Source organism: Tachypleus tridentatus, chromosome 6 (genome assembly GCF_004210375.1).
Source record: "Tachypleus tridentatus isolate NWPU-2018 chromosome 6, ASM421037v1, whole genome shotgun sequence".
NCBI classification, from domain to species: Eukaryota; Metazoa; Arthropoda; class Merostomata; order Xiphosura; family Limulidae; genus Tachypleus; species Tachypleus tridentatus.
Genome location: NC_134830.1, coordinates 32,395,534 through 32,422,952, shown reverse-complemented (window position 1 = coordinate 32,422,952; position 27,419 = coordinate 32,395,534). Strand labels below are relative to the sequence as shown.

The 27,419-nt window shown below is 36.2% G+C and overlaps 1 protein-coding gene across 2 annotated transcripts in view; it reads right to left on the bottom strand.

Moving 5' to 3' along the window:
• LOC143252201 (F-BAR and double SH3 domains protein 2-like) overlaps positions 1–27,419 on the bottom strand; it is a 119,396-nt gene that overhangs the window by 26,131 nt on the left and 65,846 nt on the right. For both annotated transcript variants that reach the window (XM_076503958.1, XM_076503959.1), the window contains exons 13-15: positions 22,627–22,678; positions 12,163–12,278; positions 9,178–9,450 (exon numbers count right to left, since the gene is read on the bottom strand). In XM_076503958.1, the coding sequence (XP_076360073.1) occupies positions 9,178–9,450; positions 12,163–12,278; positions 22,627–22,678 (441 nt within the window). The remainder of the gene's footprint in view (positions 1–9,177; positions 9,451–12,162; positions 12,279–22,626; positions 22,679–27,419) is intronic.

Here is a 27,419-nt window from a genome sequence, read left to right as displayed (position 1 = left end):
ACAGCAACTAATAAGAAAGAATACTGATTAATAAATAACAATAAACAAATTACCCTTCACCCCACAGATTTTGTTCCCAGAGCACATTTCACACAGCTCATCATAATTCGAGGCTGTCATCTGGTGTTACTGACGTTGCTTTCGGTTCTTTTTTACACACTCTCATCCTTAAAGGTAAAACAGTTCCCAGTCTCACGTAATCCACAAGATGATGCGTGTAATGCTAACAATAACCTGATTTGCATATTATATTCCTGTGTGACTCGCTTTCCTTTAATTATAAGTTTGCTTAAATTATAATGGGCACGGTATAAATATCTTTTATTGGCGTGAAACAAAAATGGCCAAAATTATGCTTTAACTCATACAGCAGGTAATATATCCTAAACACAGCAAAATAACAAAACTGGTATTACTCCCATTGCATTATTTTATTAATGTGCTGTGAAATAGAACTTATATTCAATGTTGCATCTAATTCACGTAATAATCGTCACTGAAATCGGTTGTACATAAAAGTTACAAAATAACACAAACTGAGTAATGTGAAGTTGCTTCGTTTTGCTGTGTCTAGGAAATATCACTTACTGTTTGAGGTAAAGTATAATTTTGACTTTCTTTTTTTGCTCAAACATTTTTTGACGGATGTTCGTTTGTTGCCTGCGCTTTAGTCCCTAATTTTGAACTAAGAGACTAGAAAAAATCAGCTATTCATCAACGCCCACCGCAAATTTATAGGCTACTCTAATCATATAGTAGGGTTTGACAGTCACTCCAATAACACACCCAAACCTGCAAAAGTTTTGGAAGTAACGGAATGAATTGAGAATCAAACAAGTTAATTACAGCACAGCGCTTGGGCCTAAACGGATGTTTGAAAAGACCCAACTATATACACAGTACGAATCCAGATTACTGATAACATTTCTCGTGTGAAGCGTCCTTGTAGACTAACTGGTGTTACATTCGTTACTGACATGTGTATATATATATATATATATATATAACCTACAATGTGTCTATTCAACCAAGCGTAAAGTATTTTTCACACTCTAATATAAAACTAGTTTTATTTATAGCGATTGAATAGATGTTTTTATACAAAGACCTTCATAGATATCTGAAAAAAATTCTACTTTTAAACTGCAGAAGGACTAATTCAAGAAAGAGTAATTTTTATTTTTCTGATTTTTTTCACAACTACTCGGAAATGATAAGAGTGAAATGGAAAAAGAAATAGTGTGACGTATTAAGGTTTGACCCACTTCTGATATTTATCCATGATAAAATATAAACCGCTTGATGAAGTATTTGGCATATAATAACCTATATTATTGTCCAGTGATTTTTAACTTATGTTTCACAGTTTATCCACATAAAAACATGCCTTTTAGCACCAGCTGTTCAAAACTCTCTTTCACAAATACACGAAGATCAGATTAAATAATTAATATAAAAAAACGAGGTTGCTAACTACACCAAGTCAGGGGTTTTCACAATAACTCAAACTCCACGTTTCCATACTTTGAACACCTTCGAGAATGTATTTATTAAAAAATATATAAATTAGTCTTAATATAAGACCAACAGAACAATCTTACCATGACGTCACATACTCAGAAGGCTTTTGTTCTACTGTTTTTGTTTTTTCCGTTGTTGTTGTTAAAGTATAGTTCTGTATAAGCTGAAAATTAAATTACCAAATGTATTTTTTTATGTTAAGCGCAAACCTTCACCATGGGCTATCTACGCTCCGCCCATCGTGATTATGTAAACTCGATCTTTAGTGTTATAAGCTGTCATAGTTGCTGCCGAGCCAGGAGGTGGCGTGAAGGGGGGTATTACTTTTATTTTGTTTGAAAAATAAACTTGTGATTCTACCTCCCATAATGTTGCAGTAAAGCGAGACATTTACAGTTTCTCGCGATGTTTTTGAAAACCTGTTCCGCTACATACACCACACCTACACCGGACACAGACTTAAACATACGATTACCTTTTAATGTCGCAAACATCAATATGGCGGGCGGTCAGTAACAATAATAACAAACGTTTTTGTTGTGTGTGTGTTTCGACATAAAAGGAACCATTGCCATTTTGGAGAAGACAAACTAAACTAAAACTAGGTCTTACCTCCACGCTCTCCTACCCACACTACATCATGAAAAACCGTACAAAAGACAGATGAGGGTCTTATGCAGGCACAAGCTGACATGTGAAAACTGATGTGAACGTACATTAATGTGCAGATGTATGTTTAATCCCAACTTTTTGTGTGGGCGTAAAAAAAAATTTCCAGACGAAGATGAGCAGTACCATCAATCATCCAGTTGAAGTGTGGACAAATATCATAAGGAGACTTGGCGGATTCCGTGTCTTCAGAGACAGATGGTATAATACTCCTGTTGTTGTAGTTAGATCCCAGCATTAGACATACTACAAGTATAGCCTGACACTCATGGCCTTACTCCTTAATGGAATACATAAATGTGAATATATTCTTAGCACTGATATCCTCACTGTGACAAATTCTCTGAGTAACAGTCGTTTCGCACCGAATTTATTAATTACAAGTCACAGCAAAAGGATAGAAGTTGATGCTATGTACTTTACAGCTGGAAGGGTGAGTCAACCCCAAATCCTTGAAAATATATAATCAACTAAGAATCTACTGACAGCATAAGGAACCTTCACTTTGAGTTGTCAAATGAACTTCCAACTACTTAATTTAACATAATGAATACGTTGTATCTGAAGTGGTTTTCAGCCTAACCATTACATGAGAAATGTAAACTTCAATAGCTTTTTTAGAGTGGTTTGTTTGTTTGTTTTTATTTAAGTGAAAAGTTGCACAATAGGCTATCTATGCAGCGTGCCCACCTTTGAGATCGAACTACGAATTTTAACGGTCATTATTATTTGAATAGTATCGAAAACAGTTCCGTAGCAGTCAGTGTTTTTCTCTTCTTTTTTTTTTTGGGGGGAGTTAATCTGTAATTGAGTTAAATATAAAATCATGTGATACTTGTTATTTTTTGTTTTGTTTGAGAGACCTGCATAAATATATATATATATGTACTAGCACTTCCTAACTTCGAGCTGGTAAAGTAGATGAAAGGAAGTTATTCAACAGCAGCAAACGTCAACTTTCGAGCTACTTTAATTCGATAATGGGATTTGACTGTCGCTCTTGTAATGCACTTACGCCTTTAAAGGGCAGTACACAATCTTACATCAATGAGATAAGAGTCGCTGGCCCTTATTACACTATGAATCAGAAACGCCAATCATTAGTCACGCCCGATGTTAATGCAGAACACGTGTTTTTAAAAACAAGAGTATCAAGTACGGTAAATCAAAACTGATCTTTTGTATCGCAATATATATAAATGATGTTATAAAGCGTTGGATATAAAAAAAATATTGCGCACAAGTTCTGAAACCAAGAGAAGTTACAATGTATTTTAAATATACTTGCAGACCCGTACGCAGAATGTTTGGAAGCACAATCAGCTTGTAGAACATGCTGAAGCGACGGAAATTCAGGGGACATGTCTTCCCCGGAGGTAAAACAAAATGTGGAAAAATAAGTGCTATGAGATTAACCCTGGAAGCTATTTTTGTATGTAATACAACACAAACAATTGTATGACTGTTCACATAAAATCCACAAACATCCAATGAAAAGTCAACAAGTCAGCATTCTGTTGTAACACTGCTTGGATAGGTAGATTTAACTTACCATAAATATGTATGCTTTATTGCAGTAAAGTACTGTACCATCTACATACAAAGTAGTTAGTATTTGTTAAATTATATTACCATTTAAACAGCTCTGTACAACAATAGTATATCAGCTTTTTCAATCATTGACTATCATATACATACATATACTGAAATAACATGTTAATATGCTCCATTTTTTTTCCATACATAAATTCCATACAGTTTTAATACTGTTAGAAGTGTCGTAATGATCACGTATTAAATTTAGAGCACTCAGTATTACTTCTATTTATGTAGACTTCAGGTAATTATTCAACCAGTGGAGAGTAGATTACTGAAGTTCACATGAACTTCGTGGCAATACGGCAAAGAAAATTCAAGTAACATAAAGATATTCGATTTATTGAAGCATGCTTTTAAACAGTCAGCCAGTATCTGGACCTGTGTATGGAAACCATCTTGTTTTCCATCGATAAAGTTCTTAATCGATCACAAAATAACCTGATTCTGTAAATCTTTCTTGTAAAAATCTACAGTCTGTCTCATATCAGAGATATAAAACTTTTGTGAGTTTTGATGGCGTAAGTTTCTGAATCGAGGTTGCTTGATTTACATGTACATTAAACCTGCAGGAAAGATTATTGATAATATGGTCAACAAAAGGAATGTTTTCTTAAAGTAATCTTCCATGTTTGCACGTTGGGTTTATCGTTGAGAAACTCGTGGAAATCTAACATTAATATTAGATTTATTTTGCAATATTAATGCTGTATTGTTTGTTCGTTTGTTTTTGAATTTCACGCAAAGCTACACGAGAACTATCTGCGTTAACCGTCCCTAATTTAGCAGTATAAGACAAGTGAGAAGGCAGCTAATCATCATCACCCACCGCTAACTCTTGGGCTACTCTTTTACCAACGAATAGTGGGATTGACCGTAACTTTATAACGCCCCCACGGCTGAAAGGGCGTCAGCGTAGGCACTTATGTCTTGAAGACCTGGGAAGGTAAGCTACTAAGAGGACCTCTTCCTCCCTCCTGATCTGTTGTTGTTTGTTGAAAACTATTTTATGGCTTTTGGTACACCGGTTTGGATGCCTTATTTGTTACTGTTGCTAATGTCCTTCTCAGGGCCATTTTCATTTATGTTGTCTGTTTATACATGCAGTTGGGGTACGTTTGAATTTTTGGCTTTGAATTTTGCGCAAAGCTGCACGAGAGCTATCTGCGCTAGACGTCCTTAATTTAGTTGTGAAAGATAGAGGGAAAGCAGGTAGTCATGAAGTCATCAACACTCACCGCCAATTCCTGGGCTACTCTTTTACAACGAATAGTGAGATTGACCGTGACATTATAACGTCCCCACGGCTTATTGAATGAGGATGTTTAGGGGTGGATGATTAGATCCCCAAACCCTAAGATTGCGAGCCATGCGCCCTAATCACCTGGTCATGCAAGGCCCAGTTGGTGTACTCTTACTGGCTTCACTCTGTAGTTATCTGACTAGTGATTATCTTCAGCAAGATAAGATGTTTTCACAGAGGTTGGCGGAAGAAATCCTGGTAATATTCCAAAATTCGCTATTTTACTTCTGCAGTTGTAGCAAGGCCTAAGAAATACACAGGCCCAACTACATGTTCACTTGTACAAAAAGTCTTCCCACCCTCTTATCCGACAAATCTGAGAAGCAACGTTTGTCGGCTGGATGCCTTTAAAGTGTGTAATGCATGCACGTATATCGAGAGGAATCAATCACATAATTGACAACATTAGCCCTAGAGATGTCACTCAAACAGTTTTGGGTGCTGCTAAAATCTGAATTAACATTATTTCACAAAAAATACGATTCAAAAGTTCACAAAGAACGCGTTTCAGCGGCTATAAACTTACGTAGCAAAAATTGTACAAAAGTATTAAAAATATGTTACGGATAGAGAATAAAAACTGCTTCTACAGTGTGTGAGTACACCTGTATGAGGGCGCTATGCAATAACTCGCACAGGTCAGAAGCAAAAAATGTCTTTGTGGGGGTTCAAAGTTGAAAGTAAATGAAACAAGCGTGTCGAAGGTATTTAAAAACGATGTGTTTTAAAAGCATGGACAGTTTTTACGATCGAAATAGAAACTTGGGTGCAAGTTAATGCGTGTGTGTGTTTTCTTAGAGCAAAGCCATATCGGGCTATCTGCTGAGACAAGTTAATGCAGTGAAGATATAATGGAAATCAGTAGGGAGACACATTGAAAATTAATGCGAAAATAGGGTCTTTTCGTGATGTGAGGAAATGTGTCGAGAACGTCTCACTTCAAACAACAGATAATTTTGCCAGTCAAATGTAATGACACTTAACACTGTTAGAAGTTATCTTCATTGTATGGACTATAACGGAAGATTAACTAATCAAACACCAATCATAATTCAGAATAATATCATAGGTTTATAGCACAGGACCTCACAGATGCTATCACACCCTCCTGCTTATCGATACACTATTTTTATTCCAATGACTCCAGGTTTCTACAGTTTCTGAACAGTGAAGATATCTGGGTTTGGCGACTATTCTTCTAAATACTTTCGTTGAATAGTGTGAAATCCGTAATAAAACGCAGCTGTTTTTTTCCGTTACAGGCGTGGGGCTGACATTTCTGCATCTGGCTAATCACAACCGGTGGTACATGAAGGAATAGCCACATCTGCTCGATGCATTACGATTCTCGAGCAAGACCTTTACACTTGTATGCCAATAACCAACTTACCAATCAGTGACAGTATTTTCATGGAAGACTGGACTCCTCCTGATTCAGTCCGAGTTAAGAGATGAGTTGAATGACAATCGATGGTTACAAACCATATCGACATCGTGTAATCCGACCGAGATTGTTACCTACGAAAGCACTCGAAAAGATCAACTTCTTGTGATACCCTAAACCATATTTTTCGCCACGAGTGAGATTCAATCCTACAGGTGCAAATTTTAGGTCTTGTAACTGTAACGTAGAAACATGTTTTTAACTTCCATCTTGCGAAGAGCAAGTCCACGAAATACTACTAGTAACCTTATACCCGGTTATTTCATGTTTGCTTATTTTAAAAATTTGTACAATTCCTGGACTTGTTTTTTTATGTACTTATATAATGTGTATATATGTATGTGGAATATGTTTGACCTACAGATGGCGCGATACTGACTTTGCATAAGGTAATATGACACCACTATTTAGTAAGAGTGTTACATGCCATTGAACAAAATATCCCGACCGTACAAAAATAACTAATACGTATACGTGAACTAACTCTACATCAGTAGAGTATTATAATACAACAAACATAAATCAGGTATTTCTAACATAACTACCTACAAAATATAGCCTTCCGACGTATTTTGCGAACATAACTGTTTAAAGACAAGTAAAGAAATACCAGATAATAATAACAAAGTTAAAATAATCATGAAAACGAAATACAATTCTACAATCAATTGAAACAAATGAAGTAGAATTTTACTTATAACCTAGACAGTGCTACACTTTAAAACTATCTTTACAGATAAAGAAACAGTTAAAGTTACTTCAACTGATTGTGCGAAGTACCTGCAATGGTTGAGGACTCGACCAATTAAACTTATTTCCTCTCATTATGACGTGTCCCTCCAGATGCAAAGTGGTATATCTCTGGACTTGAAACCGGGTTTCGATACCCACAGTGAACAGAGAAGATATAGATCATTGTGTAGTTTTGTACTTAACCTTAAAAACAACGAACTTCCGAAAATTTGGCCGAGCTAATAAAGAATTTTGTTTGTTGTTAAAGTCAAAGTTACAAAATGAGCTATCCGTTCTCTACGCACCGCGAGTATCGAAACCCTAATTTTAACGTTATAATCTATCGGACTTATCGCTGAGCTAAAAAATAGTATAGTAATCCTTTAACCATCTATGTTCATATATATAACAGTAAATATAAAATAGATGCCGTTAAATATATTAAAACTTCACTTTTAACTGCGTAATTAATATGTTATACGGGAAAGTTCGAGGTCTAATACAATCAATTTACTCTTATTTTATTTCATGAGAGAAAATACTGATACTAATATTATAACACGTGAGATGAGCGTAAATTAGCAAGTTGACATTAAATTGCACAATACACAATATGGAAAAGTCATAACAGATAAAGAAGTTCTCAGCAGAAGTGTTACTAGTCACGATTAATTACGTTACCCTGAATACGAATGGTTTCTGGCCTTATGTACAGCCTGAAATTTAAAACAGTAGGGAATCATCAATAGCCGCTGCTGCAATTAGATCTAAAATCGATCAAAAGATAAAGTTATGTTTGTTTGTTTGTTGTGAATTTCGCGCAAAGCTACTCGAGGGCTATCTGCGCTAGCCGTCCCTAAGTTAGCAGTGTAAGATTTGAGGGAAGGCAGCTAGTCATCACCACCCACCGCCAACTCTTGAACTACTCTTACCAACGAATAGTGGGATTGACCGTCACATTATAACGCCCCCACGGCTGAAAGGGTGCGACTGGGATTCGAATCCGTGACCCTCGGATTACAAGTCGAATGCCTTAACACGCTTGGCCATGCGGGCCCGGATGGAGTTATGAGTTAAAGGTTTGTATACGAAAAAACAAACTCGAAGCCATTCTATGAGCCGATATACCGCGGCTAAACAGAATCATCAGCAGTCTTATAAAAAATATACCAATGTTGAACGTAACAAAATCAAACGATGTAACTTATGCTCTATTGTAACCTGCGGAAACAAAAATATTATATATTTTACACATTAAAGTTAATGATTAAACAATCAAGGAAAACTCTGTTGTACAATTACATCATTTACATTTTCCAAAAAGTCGATTATACTTTCGTTCCTTTTACACTGTATTCAAAGAAACTTCTATTTATGGCAAAGCTACTATGACTAACAGATGCCGATCCTAAGTTGGTACTATGGACCAGAGAGAGAGCAGCTAGTCAGTAGCACCCTACCATCACTCACAATAAGGGACTACCACTCTTATAACGCGCCTACGGATAAAATGATGGGAATATTTTGTGATGTCATACGGTTTCCATCCTGGTTCGTCAGCTCCTAAATCCAGAGCTCTAGTCAATCCGCAACCATAAGGAGTCTAAATGGACACTAATTGGGTGTGTTTACAATGTTCTAGAATCCGTTTCTGGGGTCTCTCACAAGCAGGTCAAAGTGGTTTATTGCTATATATATGTCTGAATGATAGGCCGTGCTATATAATGTATATTGGGGTCAAATAGTAGCACTGTAATGGCCATTGTAACAAACATTGCAATGATTATATAACATGTTAGTGCAAATGAAAATGCACTACAAGTAAATCTCTGACTCAAACAACTTTTGGATCTAAAAAAAAATTAACTTGACACAAGGTATTTCACGTAATTTTACAGAAAGCAGATTTCACCTCATATGTAAACAGCGCGGTGCACCTGATGTTCATCCCCGGATATGACTCCACTCTCTGAGCATTGGTTTCGAACGTCAGTCCTGTATCTTCTTCCTCCTGGATATCCTCTTCTGGAGCCTCTTCCCAAGCGTTGATGGCAACTTCCGCTACGTCCTCTTGCTCAAAGACGTTTGACATCTGTCGACACTCCGCCAGACTATCTGATGTACCGCTATTAAAATCACTATCGTATACAGAATCGTTTGCTCTACTGTTCGCTTCATCATAAGCCTGGAAGGAGAACCAATATGATTATTATTGATACAGTAACCAAAGTTATTACTTGTTTCACTCATTTATTTGACACTGTTGTCACACACCTGGAGCATTTTCACGATATACATAATAATAATACATACTGACACACCTTAAAATGAAGCTAAAACATCAAACTAAAAATTCTACAAATTGTGATGTTCTGTACCCATCGCATAAGTTTTGGTTGCTGTTGCATATAGTTGTACTATGGGTATCGAAACTCGATTTTTTGCATCTTAAATCTGAGATTTATTGTTGAGTCACTTATGGGCACCGACAGAATAAATGTAAATACTGCGAAAATTATTGTACTGGGTTGGAATATTTATACACGGCCATTATAATATTTATGGTTAAAGCCTATATTACATCTATAGTTGGAGTTCTAGTGTCATAACATTGTTTGTCTGTTTTGGTTTAAAACACGGGGAGATGAAACTCTGGATTTTACGAATTGTTATGGTAACCATTATTATAGTTCGTTACACAATAAACCTTTGCAATACACATAACATAATCTCCTGTTAGAACTGTCAGTGTAAAGAATTGAACAACATAAACATACATGTAAATGAAATCCAACATTTAATACAGAGAGTAAGTAACCGTAGCAGCAGTTAGTTAAATTAATTACAATATTTATTGGAGTTATTTTTACCTTCTGTGGCTCGTTTGTCTTTATGAGCCGAATAAAGCGATGGAACCACAAGTAATCTGGTTAATAGTAATTCTCTCCATTTTCCCAGGGTTAAACTACACTCTGGTTATTCATGTACTTATAAACTTTAAGTTATGTTAACATTTACTCTATCATTTTTTAACAAGTAGCATTATTCAGAAACACATTCAACTTGTAAAAAAAAAAAAATTGTTGAACCTTATTTCCAGGGCTAAAGGTCGCCTGGAAGAGTTACCTGTTTTACCCATTCGAACCACGTTTAGTAGTGCATTGTATATCAGTCAGTAGACCCTAAAATGACATCACACATGGGGGATTAACAATGCAATTTGTACTATAGTGACATCAGCAAAAGACAGGCACGTTATGAGCCAACAGAAGAATTACGCACTCTGTTGAACATTACACAATACAACATATGAAGTTTAAAGCACAGAAATAAAAAAATGTTAGTTAAATTTGCAACAGAACACTTTCGGGGTTCCTGGGGAATTCGGTTGATATTTCTTTTATATATGTTACCCACAATCTTTCCTCTTAAACTTCTCTAAAAGGTTTACTGCTTATTAGGAACTTGCCTATACAAGTCAAAAAATAAATAGAATAGCAGTTGAAAAAATAAAGAAAAATTGTCAAAACGAAATTGTTTGTTTTTTGAATTTCGCGCAAAGCTGTATGATGGCTATCTGTGCTAGCAGTCCCTAATTTAGCAGTGTAAGACTAGAGGGAAGGCAGCTAGCCATCACCACCCACCGTCAACTCTTGGGCTACTCTTTTACCAACGAATAGTGGGATTTCCCGTCACGTCAAACATGCTCGCCCGTTCAGCCATGGGGGCGTTATAATGTTCCAGTCAATCCCACTATTCGCTGGTAAAAGAGCAGCCCAAGAATTGGTGACGGGTGGCGATGACTAACTGTTTTCCCTCTAGTCTTACACTGCTAAATTAGAGACGGCTAGCGCAAATAGCTATCATATAGCTTTGCGCGAAATTCAAAACAAAACTGTGTTATGAAGGACCTCAGTTAAACTTACCCTGGTTTCGTATTCAGGCAAGGTCTTTTTATGTTGATGTACAGATATTTCATAACAGTTATTTTGTAAAACATGTTTTATGTAGTTATTTTCTCAATCTCGGATACTTTCATTATGCGTCAGTGAAAGAAACCAGATGTACATCTCTTTTCTCTCATAATTCTTGTTTTAGAACACCGAAAATTGAGATCCGTAACAAAATCTCTTGATTAGTTTATGTCCAACAGAGAAAAATGTTTACTTTCTCCATTTTAACAGAAAGCTCGTTCCAATATTTTGTCTGGCATGGGGCCATCATGCCGTTTTAAATCACTAGGAACTCCAGATAAACCTAAATATTCACCACTCACTGGAAAGTAAGAGAAACAGAACAGCTCGAATGTTACTATAAACTTAAATATGTGGATATATTTATTGTTATTCATAAAATAAAAAAACAGTCTGAATACGTCTACCCCCAACACGCGTTCTTCTCTATCAATCCATTACGGATATCATATTAATAGTTTGTGACAGACAAAAGATAGATCTCAAATGCTATGCATATATACATCTATTTTTAAATCCGTAATGGGCTAATTAAGAGGAATGTGCACAAAAAATCTGCTGTCTAGAGTGATTTTTATCATAAATATTAGGCTTATTGAATCCACAAACATGTGCCAACCCTAAACGGTCTACACATCCAAAAAGGGCGTACTAAAAAAGAGCAGATAAAATTGACCTCTAAAGAGTAAAAAAAATATAATACTTTATAAATAGTTTCGTAAGAAACAGTTACAGGAAAAGAGCAGCCTTAATTGTGTTAAATTAGATTTATAACAACTTATAAAAAGAATTTCACACATATCACTAACTTTAGGATCACAGAAGTATTAGAAAATAAAATGTCTATTTATTTAAAAAAAAGACGTGTCGTAAAAAGTAAAATCAACAACAAAACGGTTCGTAAATTTTTCAACTCAATTTACCTCCGAACGAGACGACCTCTGGCTGCTTCTGGAAGATTTACTTCCAGTACGACTGAGGTTATTGTAAGGTCCCAAGGAGTCGACATCAGCGTTTTTTAACCATTCGTCAACATTTACTGTTGGAGATAATTTAACAAAAATAGTGTTTAATAAATATGCAATACAGTTTTACACTAGTAAACAAAGCGCCAATTTTTACACTGGTGAACAAATTGTAACGTTATGAACAAAAAACTTTAAAATATAAATGTAATAATGCACCATATTATAAAGGAGTTAAAATATATCCTGGTTGTACACACAGTGTTACAAAAACCATGTTTATAACTACAAAGTATCTTAAAACGTCTAATTTGTAACTACAGATGATCATAAAACACTTCATATTTGCAACTACCGATTATCATAATATATGTTTCTAATTACAATGTCATAAAACATTATGCTTCTGACTTACGTGTGCCATAAAATACCATGTTTCTAACTATACTTTATTTTTCTAAACTTCATGGAAGTTACGGCGTTCGACTCGTAATTTGTGGTTCGCGGGTTCGAATATCTGTCGCACCAAACATGCTTGCCCTTTCAGCCATGGGGGTATTATAATGTGACGGTCAGTCCAACTATTCGTTAGTAAAAGAGAAGACCAAGAGCTGGCGGTGGGTAATGATGACTAGCTGCTTTCCCTCTAGTCTTACACTGCCAACTTAGAGAGGGCTGGCGCAGATAGCCCTGGTGTAGCTTTGCGCGAAATGCAAAACAAATCAAACCACAAATACTACCCATAAGGACAATGATTTAAATATTATCTAAGACTGCAAAGTCGTGCTTAGTTAAAGTTTTATTATTTCCAGTCTTTGAAATGTTCTTGCAATTAGAAATACCTAAGGAAACCGAAACATAGCGGAGTCCCTGAATATATGGCATTGCTTATGTTTGGAGCAGTAATAATTTCTACTGAGTTCCAGTGAACACTAAGACAATAATTACAAGTTATCTATGTGCACGTTCATATACTCTACCGTTTAAACCAAAGCCAAGTGTGAGAAAACCAACAATCTAGTGCACCGTTACGGTATATATTCAACTTTAGAGTGAATGTAATTTCACGATGTTACTTTTAATGCATTACCTGTAGTATAGATGTGGAGTTTACATCATTTTAAATACAGTTTGAAGCTGAAGTAAAAAAATAAGAAGACACAGACGATGAAATGATTTGATCCAATTTCAATTGAAAGATGTTAATCTCTCTCAAATTAATAAAATATCCCACCATGAGGAAAAACAAACAATCAAACAAACAAACTTACATAAATCAAAGGAAAGGTCCAACCTATAAGACAGATACCAGTGAATCCAATAAATAAATCATGACTTTTAAGAACAGGTTCCAAGCGGTCTTTGTAAGATTTCGAGACATCAAACAGCCACTATTCTTCAGAGCTGGCTTACCACTAGCTTTTCTAAGAACGTTGATATCACTGAGGCAGATTTTTCAAAGTGAGTCATACTGGTTTGATTTTAAGAAGAATAAAATAATCGGCATCTTTTTTAAAAAGGCGGGGCTTTATTTTAAACAGTTATAAAAGTAAGTATGGTTCGTACGAAAATGACATTTATATGTCTTGTTATAAATTAAATCATGAAGGGTGTTCATGAAAGTTTAATGTATTCCATCCTGTGGGAGAAAAACACGTAGGTTTAGTTTGATCACTCAGTTTACACACTTATCTTCTACTATCTACACGTGGCTTTTTTAGTTTGTTTTATTTATTTAAAGTTTCCCACTGAAGTAAAAAAACACAGTATAAACCATATTAAGTGTCATACGTATTTTTTGTGTTTTTGCTCTTAAGATCCTCTTTGTGAATGCAACAGGAAATTCATGTTAAAAGTGTTTAAAAAAAGCATTTTAAATGTATCTTTCATTCGTAATAATTCAGTATCTAAGAGGTCTTTTGTGGTATATCAAAACACATTAACTATATATACAAGTTGGACCCGTGGCAGGGTACCTGAAGCGCTATTATGTATACAGCAGTAAAAACCAATGTTAGAGAGTATTAAACCATTGAACTGAATGCCATGACTGATGGACTGACTGACCATCTGGACTGTACATCTATCTCCATTTGACATCTATCTACTTATCTATCTGTTTAATCCATATACATGACACCTTTCTAGCCATCTATCTACATGGGTGTTGGAAAATGAACATACACCTCACATCTATACAAGTGTTACATTAAAAAAACACACACTTATAACTTAACTACAGGTAGAACCACACTGTATCTGGATGACAGAATGGATTACATACGGGAAGGTGTTCGTTAATAAGGGGCTCTGGGCTCCCACAGCTAAAGGTGATAATCTGAGGATGAGAGGTGTAAAATTATACCACCTTCTTAGAAAGGAAACAAGTGAAGGTTATACAAACAGAGCACGTGAGATGTATCTAGTAACTGGCCAACAGTTAGCACGTAGCAACTTAAACGTGCCATTGATAAAAGAAAACGCCCCCTGTAACAAGCCGTACAGCACAGTAAGTTAATCTACAGGACGATAACGCCCAACCCCTGAAGTAAAAAGCTAGTTCTCTCTTCACCCTTAATGTCAATACTTAAACCGCAGTACGTGATTAAAATAAACCTTACACATTACAGACTTACGATTGTTAATAAAAATTCTAATGGAAAGCTCTTGTATACATCGAGTAACAATGATCTGTGTTGTATTTACTTTTATAAACAAACTGAAATGGCGTAAAATTGGAGAATGCTGGGTGTGACTCATGTTTAGTTTGCCCGAACCGCGAGTCTCAGAAGTTACGGTTCGCATCCAATTTCCGAAAAAAAAAGAAAAAAAAAAAAGACACGTCGCACGACGTTAAAGAAAGTCAATGAGCCAACATGCACAGACTATTGTTGAGATGTTGAATGGCTCTTTCTGACCGATCAACTGTGGCCTATTATGTTTGAATCTCCAATACGGAACGAGAAAAATTTACAGAAGAGTCCCGGTATCCGATTCAGTACAAGAGTTCTTATCAGCGTGGAAGATTTTATGACCTCAACATTTGGCTCACTATTATATCATTCCCAAACTTTACAACAACAAAAAGAAAGACGAAAACACAGCAGATGGGACTGATCGTCCTCGTTAACTTGTCTTTAACCTTAAGATGTGGTTAAAATATAAAAGCTTTGAGGGTCACTTGTATTTCCTGAGCAGACAAAAAAAAAAGTGCGTATATTCTTTGTTAGTGATAAAGCACCAATAAATAACACCTCAGGAAACTTCAACCTTCACGGTTTTTATATTCCTCCCCTATCACCACCACCACCACCACCAACCTGAGCCTGCCTTCTCACCTACTTCATCGTAAATTAATCGAAGTCTGTTCCATAATACTTGAAATTTTATTCTCAGAAGATTACAGAGTTATCTGAGTCGTGGCTTTGAAAGTCATACCAGATCCGCATTTCCGTTGTTGAAAGAAGAAAAAAAAACCCAACAACAACAACGTAGATAGCAACACTGATGGAGGTTTGGCGCCAACCTGGCGCTTCTAGACATCAGAACGTGATAATAGGTCGTAAAGTATAAACTGAACAGCTTTTCTACAGCTATGTGCTTTCAACCAAACTTATTATTTAACGTTGTCTATTTAAGTTGTTAATTATTTGTCAACCAACACCGATTCTGATCATTTATTTAAATCTAACTGACAGATGTTAGAAAACTACAGCATTAAGTGCCAAAAACTATAAGACTGATTTCGTGTTTTGGAATTCGTGACACTTCTTTCAATTATTTTTCACTATCACATACTAACTTTTTCTTAAACTATTATAAGTATTGTACAATTAAGAATTCTGTAAGTTCTTTTAAACAAAACGTGCATTTTTTTAGAATGTATCTTTCATATGCTTAAAATCCCAAAATTATCTTAAGAGTAAAAAAAAAGCTATTCAGTTCCTCATTGAAACAGTCAACTTACTAATTAATTTCATTCCACTTATCTGTGAGTTCATTTTTTCTCTAATTATTGTTCCCCTCTAGTGCCTCAGTGGTAGGCTTTAGGGCTTATGTGCTAAAAACGTAGGTTCGATACCCGTGGCGAGGGCGGCGTAGATGGCCTATTGTATAGCTATGTGCTTAAACATAAACATCTCTAGTTCCTTAAATCACCTCTCAAAATTGATAACTCTTTCAAGCAATACCTCTCAACAATTTTCTCTCAGGGGTGCCAATCCCTACAGCGCTTTAGTCACTCTCTTGTCGAATTCCAATTCAGATATCTTAAGAATTCATCCAATCAACAACTTCTCCAATTCCTGTTAAGAGTGCTCTCACAATTTTCACTTACTTTAATCAATTGTTTACCCGATTCCTGTTCATTACTACCAGTTTTTCTCAGAGCTGCTTATTATTTTCCACCAAACTCCTGTTCATTACATTCAGATGTTTTTATAACTGCTACTTCTTTACATGAATCAGACCCGGCATAGGCAGGTAGATAGTTAGGGTGCTCGACTCGCAATCGGAGGGTTGTGGGTTCGAATCCTCGTCACACCAAACATGTTCGTGGGAGCGTTACAATGGCCAATCTGACTATTTGTTGGTAAAAGAGCAGCCCAAGAAACCAGCTGTGAATGCTGATGACTAGCTGCCTTTCCTCTTGTCTTACACTGGTAAATTGGGGATGGAAAGCGCAAAATTGAAAACAAATAAATCATCAAATTCGAATAATTATTTTCAGTTTCCTCTAAGAGCTCTATGTTCTTATAATAAACTCTTTTTACAAATTTCTACACGTTGTTCATAAAAATATGACTCCACTAATCAATATGTTTTTATATCTGTACTCTACGGTTTTTTCTTCTTTTACGTGGTAATAACCCATGCAGATCTTTATCTCTACATTTCTAAGTCAATCAGCTTTTAATTTTCTTCCAATTCTCTGTTTCTGTTTCTTCTCTTGCAATTTTTGTTTGTATTTAAAACGTGAGCACGTTGAATATAAAACTACAGACTGTAACATACTACCCCAACCCTTTCAAAAAAATGGTTGCTAGTTGGTTCACTTTATGCCTCCAATTAGAAACAAAAAAACTACATATCTTTGATCATACATGTCCAAAGCAACAACGCTGCGTTACTTAACCATGCTCTCCCGTTAAGCCTATCAACAACACAGCGGGGATTGTACCACACCCCAGCCTGAACAAGGATAACGCCCCGCCCGTGTATCACGTTTCACCTTTAACGTAAAAAAAAAAAAAAAAAACCTTGTATAATTTTCGTAGTAAGTATGACCGTAGAGTGTTTTATATATGTAGTTGTATTATAGCCATCAGCCACCAACTGTGCATAATCCTTTCTGTAATGGAGAATAACTGATAAAATGAAGTAACAATGTACATAGAGCAAACAGTTAATTTGGACTTTACTTAGTAATGGATATATTAAACTTTGAAACATAAGCTGTAATGTGTTACAATCCCTGCAGCATGCCAAACTCTCCTTCCAGATTCTGTTTGGAATTTATGAGATAAAAATAGCCCAGGTTTTAACGTTAAATAACGCTATGATTTATGAAGGTTTGGTTTGAACTTCGTGCAAAGCTATACGAGGGCCACCTCCGCTAGACGTCCGTAATTTCACACTGAAAGACTAGTGGGAAGACAGCTAATCGCCACCAGGCAACGCCAATTCTGGGTTATTCTTTTACCAACGAATAGAAGGATTTACCGTTACTTTATAATGCCCCCACAGCTGAAAGGTCGACAATATTTGATGGAATAGTGATTCAGACCCATGACCCTAGAATGCGAGTCGAGAGCTCTAACCACCTAGTGATGCCGGACATAAACATGGTGGAGGTTTTCTGGTGGTATGAATAATCTAACATTATATGTTTTGTATACTTTTACATATGCTACTAGACGGTTGATTGGGTTTTTGTAGTGCTGAAAATCGAGATTCGTTCCATGCGACGGGTACAGTTGAAATACTCCACATTAGGGCTTTGCATCTGACAACAAACCACCTTTCAAATGTATTTCCAGATTATCAAACCACATTTCATATAAACCTCAAGTATCGCACCCACAGTCAGTCTATTAAATAAGAAAATATTTTACTTCGAGTAATTTTATCGTAGAATACATTTATTCTTGAGAGATAAATATTATTTTCTTAGCACTAATATGAAACATGTTGTCTAACAGTACAGGTTGAAATATTAAGTATTAACACTAGCATAATTTTACAAGCTTCTAAGCTAAAGGAATCATAACTATGTATACTTAAAGTATATAAATTTCAGTATTATTGCCAGACATCAAAACAAAATCCACACTTTCGCGAAAGCAACGATGTAAGATAAAAAAATACAAAGTCAGATCATCCTGATTTACATACAATGCACTTAAACACAATGAATATCAAATCAGAAATTATGTGCTGGTGGATTTCATCCTGATTTACATACAATACACTTAAACACAATGAATATCAAATCAGAAATTATGTGCTAGTGGATTTACAGACAAATGTTTCTAGCATAAAAATATTAAGTACTGATATAATTTGTATTTAACCATAATAGAACGTAACAGCATCAATAGAGCTTTCACAAACCGCAGATGATGAACATTCGTTCCATTACAGTACTAATTCATGCAAGCTTAACAAAAACAAGTGCCTGATAATACGGTGCCTTACAAACCCCCTTCCCCTGCTGGTAATAAAGTTTTAGTTATTTTCTTGTGAAAAACAAAACTCAAATGGCCAAAAATATTTATTATATTAATCTGAGTCCAGTTACAAAAAATTACACAGAACAAAAGTTGCATTGTTACCTACTTTAGTAACGTAACATATAGAAAATTTTGAAAACACGTTACAAAACTCTTTACCCCTCTGAGCTTTTTATCATCGTTGATGTAAGTCACTATCCTGCCAAAGTAAATACAAGTGGCTCTGTACCACTCTATCAGACACCAAAGTATATTATAGAGCCGTGAAAAAGTACCTTAGGTCATATAGAACCATCAGTATCAATTTAAGTAGAGTATTTTGAAAGTTAAAATATAGTTTACTGTAACTTATTGAGAAATGACGAGAAATCCCTACAAACCTCAAGATTGTTCAGGAGCACGGTTCCAGAGAAGGCCATAAATCAATTTTATAGGTTCTAAATTTGTTATTAAGTACTGTTAAATATGTTGTGAAGAAATGAAACGTTTGTCACACTACCTCACTTTCCCAAGATCAGGATTCCCTAAGAAAATCTGCCCTAAAACTAGCAGAAAAATCGTTAGAGAAGCAACTGTCAAGCCAGCAATGACACTGTAAACGATGCAGACTTTAATAGCAGCAACATAACTTGAAAATGTACCTTCCACAAAGGATTGTGTTGTATGGTGGCAAGAAAGAAATCATTACTGGTGGAAAATACATCTTACATCGCTAATGGGCCATGTGATAAATATTTCAATAATCCCACAACAATTTGGCAGAAAGTTCTACGGTCAGATGAGACCATAACAGAACTTTTTGGGTCAAATAACAAAAGGTTTGTATGGCGGAAACCCAACGTTGATCATGACCAAGCAAACAGTCTCTACTGCCAAGCATGATGGTGCGTCCATAATACTCTGTGGATATCTTCTGCAGCTGGCAATAAAGGATACATACGCATTCAAGGGCTCATGGGCAGTGCAAAATATACACAGATGTTTGAGGTAAGCCTGAAGAAATCGGTCGATGGTTGACAATTCTGTGATTCCAAACACAGACCAAAGGCAACCAAAGAAAGGGTTTCAGAGAAACAAAGTTAATGTAATTAACTGGCCATAACAATCCCCAGACCTAAATCAACATGAAAATTACTGTACGCCAGAGATATCTTTCCAACTAAAAAGAACTAGAAGATATCTGGAAGCAGAAGTGGACATAAAATATTCCCAGCATGCCGTGCGAGGCTTGTGAAAGGTTATGGAAAACGACTTTCAGCTGTCATTGCTGCCAACAGAGTTTCAACCAAATATTAACTGCATAATCGTGTTAGGAGGTGACGACTTTTGTAATGTGTTTTCAAGACTTTTTTGTGTTTTTTCATTAAAGTAAGACTGCACCTTTTGTTCTTTGTAATCATTAGAAACTGGACTGAGATTAATATAATAAAGATTTTGTTCATTTTAGTTAAAATTGTTTACCAGACTGAGTGGGTGAAGACTTTTGCAAGACACTGTATGTGTACAAAAGTTCGAAAAGAAATCATAAAGTTGAACTTTATGAAAGAGTAATGGATGAAACTTAACTTCATAAAATTCTGGAACATCTGCCATTTGATACACGGATCACCAAGGTGTAGACTAAACTTGATACATCCCACTTAAGCAAGAAATCATGAGTACGTGAAATTGTATTTTTAGAAGACTGACATTCTGAAAGCCTAGCGCCCTATGGGGAGCTAATAACCTGACCTGCTTCAACTAAAACTATTAAATTTATAAACAAGATTTACAATAAAACTGTAGCTTTGCACAGAGAGCACTGCTGACAAATTATAATTAATCTAATTTTTGCTCTCAGTCTGTACTGCCACCATTCCGCTGGCTGTTGGTAACCAATTTTGGTATTTCTAACCACGTTTGGGCAACGTAACCACCGAAAGCTCCTGTTTATTATTTAACACCGAATATATAACAATTGACTTGGATGTTTCAATACAATAATCAACAACTGTTATCATTTTACGAGTTTGTAAACAACAACTTGTGTGAAAGATATATATGCCTAGCCACCTAGTGATAAGTTCTAAAACATCAACTGCAATACACAGAATGAAAGTGATGATGGCATTTAATTAAGATTACGCATTTGACATTTTCAACTTGAAAGGCACCTTATGCGAAAGACGAGCTAAACGGCCACGTTAGAGGTCCAATTGTTTGTTTGTTTTTAGAATTTCGCGCAAAGCTACTCGAGGGCTATCTGCGCTAGCCGTCCCAACTTTAGCAGTGTAAGACTAGAGGGAAGGCAGCTAGTCATCACCACCCACCGCCAACTCTTGGGCTACTCTTTTACCAACGAAGAGTGGGACTGACCGTCACATTATAACGCCCCCACGGCTGAAGGGACAAACATGTTTGGTGCGACGGGGATTCGAACCCGCGACCCTCGGATTACGAGTCGAACACCTTAACCCACCTGGCCATGCCGGGCCAGAGGTCCAATGTTCTGGTGGAGCCATCCTTAATTTAGAGCCACTGATCAGCAACACCCGCCAATCAAGTGGTTACTTTCAAGTACGGAGCATGTTCAGCTGTATATCACAGCTCGGACCATGGACCTTAACTTTGATTCACAACATATTACTCTACTTTAGGCAACGCAACGTTACCCCAACATTAATTTTTACGTTTTTGACTCCAATTTAAACATCAATCAGCAAAGAAGCGATAAACAATAATGAACGTTTTTAATAACTTTTCTTTTACGAAAACATTTCAGAATTTCAGTTGTACATCAGACAATACTGAAAGGTTTTCGTGAAAGATAAAAACGCCGCGCAAATCGACGCAAAGTGTTTTGTATCTAAACACAAATCTACATAATGGACTAACTGTGCTCTGCCCATCTTGTGAATCGAAACCCGATTTCTAGCATTGTAAGTCCGAAAACAATCTTCCACTGTGCTACTGGGAGGAGGACTTTAACACAAAGGGCTATCTGCGCAAAGTCATCCCTACTTTTGAACTGATAGACTAGAGAGGGTAGTCTGCTAGTAAACAACTCATACATTAAGATCGTGGCTTCTGTAGTTAAATCAATCGAATAGACTGTCACTGTTATTAGTAAGCGCTATATTAAATTAATAAATATTATTAATTGTTTTGTTGTTGTTTTTTAATTTCGCGCAAAGCTACTTGAGGGCTATCTGCGCTAAATAATATTGATTTGAAATAAAAATTGAAGGGGGCTTGGGCAACAGTTTGTTTCTTTTGAATTTCGGGCAAAGCTACTCGAGGTCTATCTGCGCTAGCCGTTCCTAATTTAGCAGTGTAAGACTAGAGGGAAGGCAACTAGTCATCACCGCCCACCGCCAACTCTTGGGATACTCTTTTACCAACGAATAGTGGGACTGACCGTCACATATAACGCCCCACGGCTGAAGGGGCGAACATGTTTGGTGCGACCGGGATTCGAACCCGCGACCCTCGGATTACGAGTGGAACACCTTAACCCACCTGGTCATGCCGGGCCTTGGGTAACATAAAAAGCACAGGACCTGTTAACCGACATAACGAGTATCACACTACTATTATTATTATAATATTTCACTTCAAGTTTTTCAGAAATAATTTTCAATCTTTTGGATGAACAGAAGATTAGTTTATTACGTCTTAACAATACAACTGTAGATAATTAAAAATATCATACCCTCTCCTTCACGTAAAGCTTCAATCCTGGCCTCGGCTTTAGCTTTCCCCGTCTGAAACAAGAAGAAAAAAATACACAACGTGTGAAGAAAATAATGAATAAACTTTATATATTCAATCAAAGCCATGTATTAAATAAAACACCGCCAGGAAAAAAAAATCCAATTTGTGGTTCTTTTATTAGAATCAAAGAATTAATGCCCCCCCCCTCAGTGGCACGGCGGCATGTCCACGGACTTCCAACACTAGAAACCAGGTTTCGATACCCGTGGCGGGCAGCGAAAAATAACCCATCGTGTAGCTGTGTGTTTAACTTCATACAAATCAAGCACATAAAACAAATAATTAATATCCTTTGTGAGTAAGTATTGAATAAAATGCACATAAATTACAATGTTTGAGAATTTTCAACAAAGTACTTTTGGTGATTTCAATAAGAATAATGTATTAAAGATAAAACTTGAAAGAACTTTGTTTTAACATAAATATGTAAATATATACGATTGGTTTAAAGGAAAAAATGGTATTTTTGTTTTCAAAATTTTGATTCAATAACGACCTGATTTGGTGGCTGAAAGTAAAACATGTAGAGAGTTTTGACTAATAGTTTAAAACAGTTATCAGTGCTCAATGTTATATTTATTTCTTGATTTCCTTAGATAGTATAGTGTAATACCACTGTCAGTATTTCATTACATCGCTGTACATTTTGTTGGTTTTCCAACTGAAAATACTCCACTAAAACGTATGTTGTGTGTTTTCTTGTAGAAAAGCCACATCGGGCTATCTGTGGGAATCGAACCCATGATTTTAGTGTTATAAATCCGAAGACTTACCGCTGTCCCACTCAAGCAACAGAGAAATGATGCATCTGAATTTAGGAATTTTTTTTTTTTCGCAATCACGTAGCTTCAAAAACTGAATAAGAGTTTCGCTGAAAATATATATATATATATAATAAACATATTTTGTTGGTTTTTTTTTTCTAAATTAACTCTGTTATAAACAATGCATTATCGTGTTAACAAGGTAAACAAATTCACTGTGAACTGGTTTGGTTTATTTTGAATTTCGCGCAAAGACACACGAAGGCTATCTGCGTTAGCCGTCCCTGATTTAGTAGTGTAAGACTAAAGAGAAGGAAGTTAGTCGTCATCACCCACCGCCAACTCTTGGGCTACTCTTTTACCAACGAATAGTGGGATTGACCGTCACATTATAACGCTCTCACGGCTGAAAGGGCTAACATGTTTGGTGTGACAGGAATTCGAACCCGCGACCCTCAGATTACGAGTCGAGTGCCTTAACCACTTGGCCATGCCGGGCCTAAATTAATTGTGAAACCCCTACTAAGATATTTAATGAACCACTTGCAGAGATCCGCAAAACATTTGTGGTCAAATTAATATGTTTATTGTAACCGTGGTTCTCTAATTATAAGAAATCTAGAATAATACAAAAAACTAATCGCAGACGTGTGTGTTTGTGTGTGTTTTTCTTATAGCAAAGCCACATAGGGCTATCTGCTCAGCCCACCGAGGGGAATCGAACCCCTGATTTTAGCGTTGTAAATCCGGAGACATACCGCTGTACTAGCGGGGGGCACTAATCGCAGACACCGACATCTATAAAACAACATATCCTAAACCTAACATTAGCTAAGCCTTTTTTAGCTTTGGCTAATAGTTGATAAAAAGATAAATTAACATTAACTTGCGTACCTTTCTTGCTTTAGTTTAGTGAAGGATAAACTTCACCGTATGTAATACTACAAACAAAGAAACTTATAATGTTATCCTATGACCTAAAGTTACAACTTTTAAAAATATTTGATAAGCTTTCAATATTCTGTTGTGCAAAGTGTCTAATAAAGTATATTTGCATCCGCCTTTTAAATAATACGTGCACTCACGCGCAATTAAACACTAAGGTGCGGGTAACTGTCACTGAATGAAATTTGACCGTCAGATTTATAATGTACCCACAGCCTAGATGCAGAGAGCGCAATTTTGTTGTTTTTTAACGGTTACCATTGAACCACCACAATCCGACCTGTGATAAATAACTTCAAATAAAACAAAATAATATTTAGTTTGTTTTTACAAAGCACGTTACCACGAAGAAAACATTTTATCGTAGTTGTGACGAATATCTCAGGTTTCGACAATTTGTGACCAGTTTGTGCACTAAATACTGTTGCTGCTTTTTATCTTATCTCAACTCTTGCGCCATCACGAGTGGCCCCCTAGTGATCAAAATACGAGTTTATCATGGTTAGGGTATGTGAATTATTCGTTTCGCCTTTCAACTTTCAAATCCTTTCGGATGCCATCAACATAACATGGCGGCAGCTAGACAAATATTTTGTTCCGAATTTTACATCCGCAATTAGGTTTTATTTATTCTGCAGTTCATAGGAATGAGTGACCTTTTCACAATTCGTCATGAATAAGGGTCACAAGAAACACACCTACTTCTGTGCACGTGACACGGTGAGAAGCTGTCACTGTAAAAATCACGAGCTCTTCTCTTTTAAATTAAAATGCTTGCACTTCACTTAAAGGAAAATTAATCTATCCAGTTAATAGTTAGAGCGAACATACATTTGTTCGCTATTTTTAATAAGTAAGGACATTTTTCATTAAATCTGCCAAAAACCAAACAAACTGTGGTACCTAGAACTATAGACAAACGTTCATGAACATGAGACGTATTTATAACTATCTGAAGCACCCATCCTCTGAATGGAAGTTATGTAAATTCACGATTAATAAAAAGTTATCGCAGGAAATGAGAAGTTGCTCCCTTTATTGTAGTTGTGAAAAACGCCCATAACAATAGCAAAACAGAAAATGTGAAGTCAAAACTTTCTGTGTATCTCCGTATGGACCCAACAAACTTCCATGTCAAATTTGGTGATGATCAGTCCAGAGGAAGCAAAGTAGTGGTGAAAATCGCTCATTACAACCGCAAAATGTAAAACAGTAAATATATATGTACCCTGCGAAGTAGTTACAGGCACAGATAACAGACAGTATTATTATATTTATATAGACATTATATTATTTTACGACTATAAAACAATTTATTATTCGCAAATTATGCATTCTCTTGGATCCCTTCAGTGGAATCCTGTAAAGAACTGATTAGTAAACAAAGATGTTCGTTGTACAAGCATGTTATTAGACGTATTTGTAAAGGTGTTTTGTTAATACAAGTTTAAACAAATCTCAGCAACAGTGCTTGCTTCTTACGACAGACTTGACATAACTTCTTTTGGTGACATTTAAGATCAAGTTCAATCGAATACTATTGCACTGTAATATTACTTTAGAACACAGAATCTACCGAGTATCACACCAGTTTGTTTAAGAAACTTCAAGCAAAGCTACACAAATGTGTAGACCTGCTCCTCCATTTGAACTGATACACTGGAGGGTTTGTTTGTTTTTGAATTTCGCGCAAAGCTACACAAGGGCTATCTGTACTAGCCGTCCCTAATTTAGCAGCGTGAAACTAGAGGGAAGGCAGTCAGTCATTACCACCCATCGCCAACTCTTAGGCTACTCTTTTAACAACGAATAGTGGGATTGATCGTCACATTATAACACCCCCACGGCTGAAAGAGCGAGCATGTTTGGAGTGACGGGGATTCAAAGCCGTGATTCTCAGATTACGATTCGAGTGTCTTAACCACCTGGCTATGCTCGGCCACACTAGAGGGAAGGAAACTAGTCTACTTCACACACACTGCTGACCCTTCTTCCCGTTGTCGGGTTTGTCAGGGAAGATCAGGTTTACTTGGACCTCTGTCTCTTGTCTGGCCGAACAGCGCAATTTGAAAATCCCCCCCCCCTGTGGCACAGCGGCATATCTGCGAACTTACAACGCTCAAAACTAGGTTTCGATACTTGTGAAGGGCAAAGAACAAATAGTCCATTGTGTAGGTTTGTGTCTAACTACAATCAAACGAATACTTTTGTAGTCCACCCACGATTCCAAAGTGCAGAGCCGAGAAATATAGGATTAATAGCAAAGTGTGCTAACCTTTGTCGTACAGGGGAAAATCTTTACGTTGTGTAGTTTTCGTATTCACGTCACACTAACAGCAGGTGGCGCTAACTGATCTTACAGATAGGCACATAATACAAGAACGTCAAGGAAAGATTTGTTTAACTTTCAGTTTAGTTACATTCCGATTAAACTTAGCGCTAAATACTAGTAATATATCACTGTAACTAATAGTGACATAAATAATATATGTCAGCTTCGGTCATCTGAATCATATGAGATACTACTGAAACCGATAACACTATATAAAATTATATCGTATTTATACTCACCAATGGTTACACCTTCAACACAACGAAATTAACACATATTATTTCAACTGACAATCTTAAACAAGTTGTAAACTGTGCCATACAATCAGTTTCACTTGTTTATTACACGTTAATACGTTGAAACTAACAAGACACTGCTACAGGTTCAGTTGTTATATATCAGTGCACTAAAACTAACAAGATACTTACTATTTATTAAAACAGATGTGTACTATACGTAGATCTATATGCCTGACTCACACTTCCAACGTTAACATTTCTAATAAAAATGAAAATGTTAAATATGTGACGTCACGGTGTCCACCCCTCACTTTCTTGATGTTTTTACAGTGTGCTAAACCAAGTTGGAAAAAATAATATAATGTTGTTACAATAGTTAAAAAATATGTATAAAGATAAAGGCAGAAAAGAAACCAAATAGACCAAGAATTGGAAACAGCTGTCAGTAACA